The 7,500-nt window shown below is 33.6% G+C and overlaps 1 protein-coding gene across 1 annotated transcript in view; it reads left to right on the forward strand.

The window, feature by feature from the left end:
• Positions 1 to 1,244, forward strand: part of LOC137617455 (uncharacterized) — a 1,256-nt gene extending 12 nt beyond the window's left edge. Inside the window, exons 1-3 of the mRNA XM_068347479.1 lie at positions 1 to 27; positions 304 to 378; positions 759 to 1,244. The exon at positions 1 to 27 is cut by the window's left edge and continues 12 nt beyond it. Of these exons, the coding sequence (XP_068203580.1) occupies positions 1 to 27; positions 304 to 378; positions 759 to 1,244 (588 nt within the window). The remainder of the gene's footprint in view (positions 28 to 303; positions 379 to 758) is intronic.
• The last annotated feature ends 6,256 nt before the right edge of the window (positions 1,245 to 7,500 follow it).

A 7,500-nucleotide genomic window follows, 5' to 3' on the forward strand; every position in this document is an offset into this window, starting at 1 on the left:
CTAGACACCATTGCAGCAAGCTGCCAGGTCTTAGGACTGAAAACAAACCCGAACCAAGACCAAAGCCATGGCTGTCAAGCACTCTCAACCCCCCCCCTCCCCCTCCACTAAACCTACTAGGAACACCTATTGAATGGGTCAACAACTTATCTACTTAGGTGTTTACCTCAACTTTAGGCTATCACCCATCCCCGAAATAATGCTCCTCATGCACAAGGCCACAGCTGACTGAACGCACTCCCACGCATCACGTCCCTAAACCAGGGTGCCTCACATTCCATTCTATGACTCTTCTACATTCAGGCTGTACCCTCTTTGGTAGAATATGCAGCCGCTGTTCTCACTACCCTCAGCCCTACACAGGAAAAGACCATCGAAGTAATTAAAAAAAAATGCCTTGAGGACCATCCTCGGTGCCCCGATTTGGACCAGGCTCTCACTGCTTTGAGCCGAAACCCATCTCCTGCCACTGACAGATAGGATAAACTCACGGAAGAGCTCTATAATCTTCAAAACTTTGAAGACGAACCGGAACTGCCCACTCCAAAACAAACTTCAAGGCCTAATCTCACTTTCGAAAGATTTGGCCCCTCCTCACACCTATGCTGGCCATCTTATCACAGCCCTAAGATCCACCGGCTCTCAGACAATGCTATCAACACTCAAAAAAGACACCTTCCACCCGGGACTTTTCGGAAAAAAACCCCTGGATTCCCAGTTCAATCAAGTACCATTAAGCCACCCTCCCGTTCTCCAAGGCGCTATGCCCCCCAGCACAGGCCTTTAGAGCGGCCCTTGATTCGATCACCCTCCCGCTCGCTGACAATGTGTATTATACTGACGGCTCTGTAGACAGGGAGGTTCCTGTGGCAGCTGCAGCAGTCTACTCCCCACATTTCTCGGCCTGCTGGAGGATCTCCAACAATGCCTCCACACTCCAAACTGAACTAGTTGCCATACTCAAAGCCCTTACACACACACTCACCAGTCAAGGTAACACCTCGATACATACTGACTCCAGAGGAGCCATGGCAACAATCAGGAGCAAAGATATCCGAGAAAACACACTCATCATCTCCTCCATCAGACAGATAGCCCACACATATGATCTCCAGAACCGACAGGTCACATTAAATTGGATCCCCAATCATATAGGTATACTCGGTAATGAAAAAAGCCGATCTATTAGCAAAGCAGGCCCTCCAAGTCACCACTATCAGCATAACCCTCAACCCATCGCATGAAACAGTTCAAATCAGCAATGAATGCTTACTGTCAAACACAACTACATAGCTCCATCAGACAAGCCCTATTTGCCTCGTCAAATCGTGCAAAATGGTATATCAACACTACCAACCTGGCACCACAGGATCTACCAAAGAACACGCCCCGCAAAGTACCAGTAATCTACCACAGACTAAGGTTAGGGGTACCCCTGCTCATGGGAAATCATCAATCCTGAGGGTAGGCAATGCAAGTACTGCGAAGCTGTTCCGGCACTCCCACTAGAGCATTACCTCTGCCACTGCCCAGAAACCACAAATCTAAGGCCAAACCTCGGCCAAGGATTGCTGCATACTGCAGAACAGGTGACTGCCCACATTTTCATAAACATAGGGACGCTTGCAGGTTTTCTGCGATCTTAACCCCCACCTAGGGAAGAAGACAGTCTCTCCCAGCCTAAGCAGAGATCAACTCTCAACCACCCTTATCCCTCTTCTCCTTGGTTAAGGCTTCCCCCCGCCCTTTTTTTGCCCTCTAACGCAAATCACTCCGCTCCTCTACCAGCCCCTCAACTCACTGGGACAAAGCTCTATAGCCTTTCACCCTTAAAAGTTCATCTCAACTCTTTCGCCCTCAATAGGACCTAAACACTGGATCTCTTGACCCTGCCTGCTTAAAGCAGGCATTCATATAGGAAAAAAAAAAAAAAAAAAAAAAAAAAAAAAAAAAAAAAAAACTTTGACACTGTCCCTGCCATGCCTGAGGCATACCCAGTGACACCAGACAAGCAGTAATAAGTAATTATGCTTAAAACTGCTTCTTTCCCCTCCCACTGAGAACCCTTCCATCCTCTCCCAGTCTCTCTAACTCACTGGGACTGAACTCTTTAACCTTTCACCCTTAAGCTTAGTCTCATCACTTTGGCCCTAAACAGGCCTAAACACTTGATCTCTTGACTCTGCTTTTGACGCCACCCCTGGCCTGCCAGGGGCTTAATCAGTGCTGGCCCTTAGGCTAAGCAAGCTTGCAACATGTTGCGAAATCTAAATTGACCTTTGCAAGCAGCAATAATTACTTACACTTAAAACTGCTTCTTTCTTCTCTCACTGGAATCCTCCTTTCCTCTCCCAGACTCTCCTACTCACTGGATTCTCTGCTATGCAGCCTTTCCCTTACACTATAAAACCTCTCTTCTCGGCCCTAACTAAGGAAAAAAAATATATACTTCCAAGCCCCGATGATCTGCAACCACCGCACCTACCCGCCTGGGAAACCACCTAGGGGCTGGACGCACCGTCAAAAAGCCCCTGTCCGGAGAGAAGCTCCGGGCAATCTAAAGAAGAAGAAGAAGTAATTCCAGTTCTTAACAAGGTTAAAATAGTGCTTCGACTGACAGCGGTCGGAATGATTCCACGATTTCATTCAACGCAGAATTCCACTGACATTACCAAGACTACTCTTCAGTAGCATGCAAGACAAGGAAAATATAAATTCCTCATATATATATATATATATATATATATATAATATATAATATATATTATATATATATATATATATATATATATATATATATATATATATATATATATATATATATATATATATATATATATATATATATATATATATATATATATATATATTCTAGACCAGTAATTACTCCAGATTTATTTTATGTAATTACTAGTAAATACGGAGGAAGGAATTAGGAAAATAAAAGGGAACATAAGAAAATTCCAATCTTAGCACATAGAGGAAGCAAGGCCCAGCGAAATAGGAAAAAGAGTAATAGCTTATGTAATTTCATGTAACGATAGATTCTAGAAAAAGCAAGGGAAAAATACTTTAAATTTAATTAGGGAGCAATCTGCATAGAAACATTATTAATTAAAAAATCGTGAGTGTTTGAAAATTGCTCCATATCAGAAAAAGAGGATTTATGAAAGTCATTACTAAATCATATCAGATAACTAAATAAAATTATAATATATATATATATATATATATATATATAATATATATATATATATATATATATATATATATATATATATATATATATATATATATATATATATATATATATATATATATATATATATATATATATATATATATGTATGTATTAAAAGGAAAAAAATAGTGCAATTTTTGGTCAGAAAGTTGCAGTGACTTATTTATATTTTTTATTTTTTTAGTGACAACGCCAGCATACTAAAATAATTCTGAGAGAGAGAGAGAGAGAGAGAGAGAGAGAGAGAGAGAGAGAGAGAGAGAGAGAGAGAGAGAGAGAGAGAGCTGTTACGTTATTGATTTATTCGCCTTAGGAATTATAATTTCTTAAACAATAGATCTCAATATAGTCAGTTTATTCTTGATGGTGTTTGTGTTTGTTGTGTGCACTTAAACAAGATAGAGGTTTAACTGGCATCCATAACTAACCAAGTGTAAATACGAAGTGAGCCGCTAATTTTCATTCATCTATCAAGATGAGATAGAGGACAAAATAATCAACCATTTAAGTCTGATCAATATCAATTTTCTGAAACATTACTGATGACTGTTTTGGATGAGGGAAATAGACATTGATTTTACTCTCCTTGTATATATATTTCCGATAAATGAAGAAATTCCCGATGATGTTTTCCGATTGACATAATCGAAAACAATTTTTAAAATCAGAAGCTCGCAGATTCATTCCAATGGCTTCTTTTGGAACACACTGTCTTTCAAATGGTTTTTCTGTGCACCTCATTGTCTTTTATATAGTGTCATGTGCACCATATTGTCTTTCAAATGGTTTCTTGTGCACCTTATTGTCTTTTATATAATTCCCTGTGCACATTATTTTCTATCAAAAGGCTCTCTTTACACCTTATTATCTTTCAAATGGTTTCCTCTGCTACTTATGGTCTTTCAAATGATTTCCTTTGAACCTCACCGTCTTTCAATCGACTATTTTGGACCTTACCGTCTTTCAAATGATTTTCTTTTCACCTTATTGTCTTACAAATGGTTCCCTTTGGATCTCATTCTTTCAAATTTTATCCTTTGCACCTTATTTTCTTCCAAATAATTTCTTTTGAACCTTTTTTGTCTTTCAACTAACTTCATTTCAACCTCACTCCTTTTTCAAATTATATAATTTGCACTTCTTGGCTTTCAAGGGATTTCCTTTGGACCTCACTGTCTTTCCGTTGAGTTCTTTTGGACCTAACTGTGTTCCAAATTATTAACTTTTCACGTTATTGTCTTTCACCATAGCTCCCTTTGGACCTCACTGTATCCATATGGCCTGCTTGAAGCAATACTGGTTATCAAATGGCTCCTTTCCTACCATAACGTCTTTCTAACCTCTCTCTTTGAACCATTCTGTCTTTCAAAAAGGATTCTTCTGGCCTTACTGACTTCAAAATGGCCCCCGTGGGACCTTATTTTAAGTAGGACAATAATAAATGTAGCTATTATGTTATTTTTCTTCTAGAGAGGCATTCAGATTGAGAAATTTACTTTCATAACAACGTATATCAATTTAAAAAGCAAACAGGAAGGACCACCAATAATATGAGAAAGCAGTTATTTTAAAAGCACATATTAAAATTCTAGGCAAACACGTGCAATGAGGGAGTTTGTTGTAATATGACTGCTGAAGACAAACATGGTCTGAAAGAGGCTTCTTAACAAGCAAACAGACTTCGTCAAGAAAGTTTATTTTGCCGAAAACTAACAAGAATCAAATCTCGCCAATTATACATTCCTTTCAGTATTTAGGATTTGTTTCTCTCCATTTTGTTCGAGTTTTGCAAATGTCTCTCTTTTCATGCTTGTGTCTTTGAAATCTGAACAAATATTAGTTCTGTGAACTCATGCTAATAAAAAGAATAAATGACTAGGGGGTAGCTCTTAAAAGGGAAGCCCCAGAGAATAACTAAAGAAATTATTTCTAAAACTATTTCTTAAGTTACTCTAATTATCCCTCTTCCTTAAGGAGTGTATTCAACCGGCTTCCAAAGAAATGCATATAAATTACACCTCTAGTGATTTATTTCAAAATTTCTTCTTTATTTTACATGACGAAGTAAAATTTACACCTTTATATATATATATATATATATTAATATATATATATATATATATATATATATATATATATATATATATATATATATATATATATATATACAGTATATATATATATATATATATATATATATATATATATATATATATATATATACAGTATATATATATTATATATATTTATATATATATATATATATATATTTATATATATATATATATATATAATATATATAATATATGTATATATATATACTGTATATATATATATATATATATATATATATATATATATATTATATATATATATATATATATATATATATATATATATATATATATATATATAATATATATATATATATATATATATATATATATATATATATATGTATATATATATATATATATATATATATATTTATATATATATATATATATATATATATATATATTTATATATATACATATATATATATATACTATATATATTAAATATATATATATATATATATATATATATATATATATATACTGTAGTATATATATATATATATATAATATATATATATAGTTTATATATATATATATATATACAGTATATATATATATATATATATATATATATATATATATATATATATACATATATATATATATATATATATATATATATAATATATATATATATATATATATATATTATATATATTTATATATATTTATATATATATTTATATACATATATATATATATATATATATATATATATATATATATATATTATATATATATATATATATATATATATGAATGTGTATGTTTTCTGCAACTATCTATTTAGTGAGTACCTCTTACACAGTATTTATGTACTGTTTATATTTCCTCAAATCACCGATATTTGAAAACACAAGTAACAAAAATCATCTAAATTACTTTCCAATACCTGAAAAGTCTCACTGATATAAGATGAATGTTTTCATTATTGTACAAAATAAAATTTATTAAATATATGACTCTGCATATCATCATATATAAAAATATATCAATTTAATTTAGAATTAATAATTGTCATTTACAGTGGTCAAAAATAAATAAGTAAATAGATAATAAAAATTCAATGTGATATATATCACTATAAATACCTAGACCAAACATAATTTAAGAATATATTCGCATTATTTCTGAAAACATATCATCGTAATATAAGTTGGTTAAATAAGAAAATTTTTGTGGAAAAGAAAAACGGACGTTAGAACAACTTTGTTGATTGAACAGGATGTCTACGTACTCCTGGAGCGGCAGATGTTACAATACGATCTGTCAGAGCAATATTTTAGTTCCCCAGCACTGCCAATCTTATGCTATATTTGGAACATAAAGTTTCGGCTTAAGAGGAACTATACTTTTATCAGAGCTAAAATCTTGGTTTTATTTCAAAGCAGGGCACGGAAAGGAAGGACGCAGTCGTTATGATTTGCGAGTTGCAGCTGTATACAGTCTGCGACACAAACAATAAAATCATTTATTCCGGATGAGATGTCTCCGTCAACCTTCTGAGCATACATCATTCTGCGTCTCTCTCTCTCTCTCTCTCTCTCTCTCTCTCTCTCTCTCTCTCTCTCTCTCTCTCTCTCTCTCTCTTTTAACAATGGGCTTCATATCTTTTCTGGTCTCTCTCTCTCTCTCTCTCTCTCTCTCTCTCTCTCTCTCTCTCTCTCTCTCTCTGTGCTTCAATATCTTTCTGATTTGACACTAAATATAGGACTCAGTACTCACCTAATTTACTAATTATACATCAACATTTACTTTTGTTTTCCTCCTCTTAGAGTACTCATTAATTCTTGCTAACCCAAGCAATAATCATGTAAACCAGGAATTAATGTTAAAAACATGAAATACAATATTTAAAGAAATTTGAGTAACTCAATGCAATGAAATTGGGAGAAAAGTTTACATGGTCAACAAAATGTTGTTTCTTTTGAGATTTTGGCATCGTAAGATAAAATAAATAATCGGTTCTTGCAAATGAAAAACCTTAGCTCGTCCATATCGCTACTTATAATGACGACGTAAATAGTTACATATTAATCCTACTTCTTTTCATCTTCCTGGGAGTTTTTAGGAAAAATATTTTAGCGGATTTAACGTAATTCTAAAACAATAGAAAATGTTTTTTTCTTCTAGAAACCG

Source organism: Palaemon carinicauda, chromosome 23 (assembly GCF_036898095.1).
Source record: "Palaemon carinicauda isolate YSFRI2023 chromosome 23, ASM3689809v2, whole genome shotgun sequence".
NCBI lineage: Eukaryota > Metazoa > Arthropoda > Malacostraca > Decapoda > Palaemonidae > Palaemon > Palaemon carinicauda.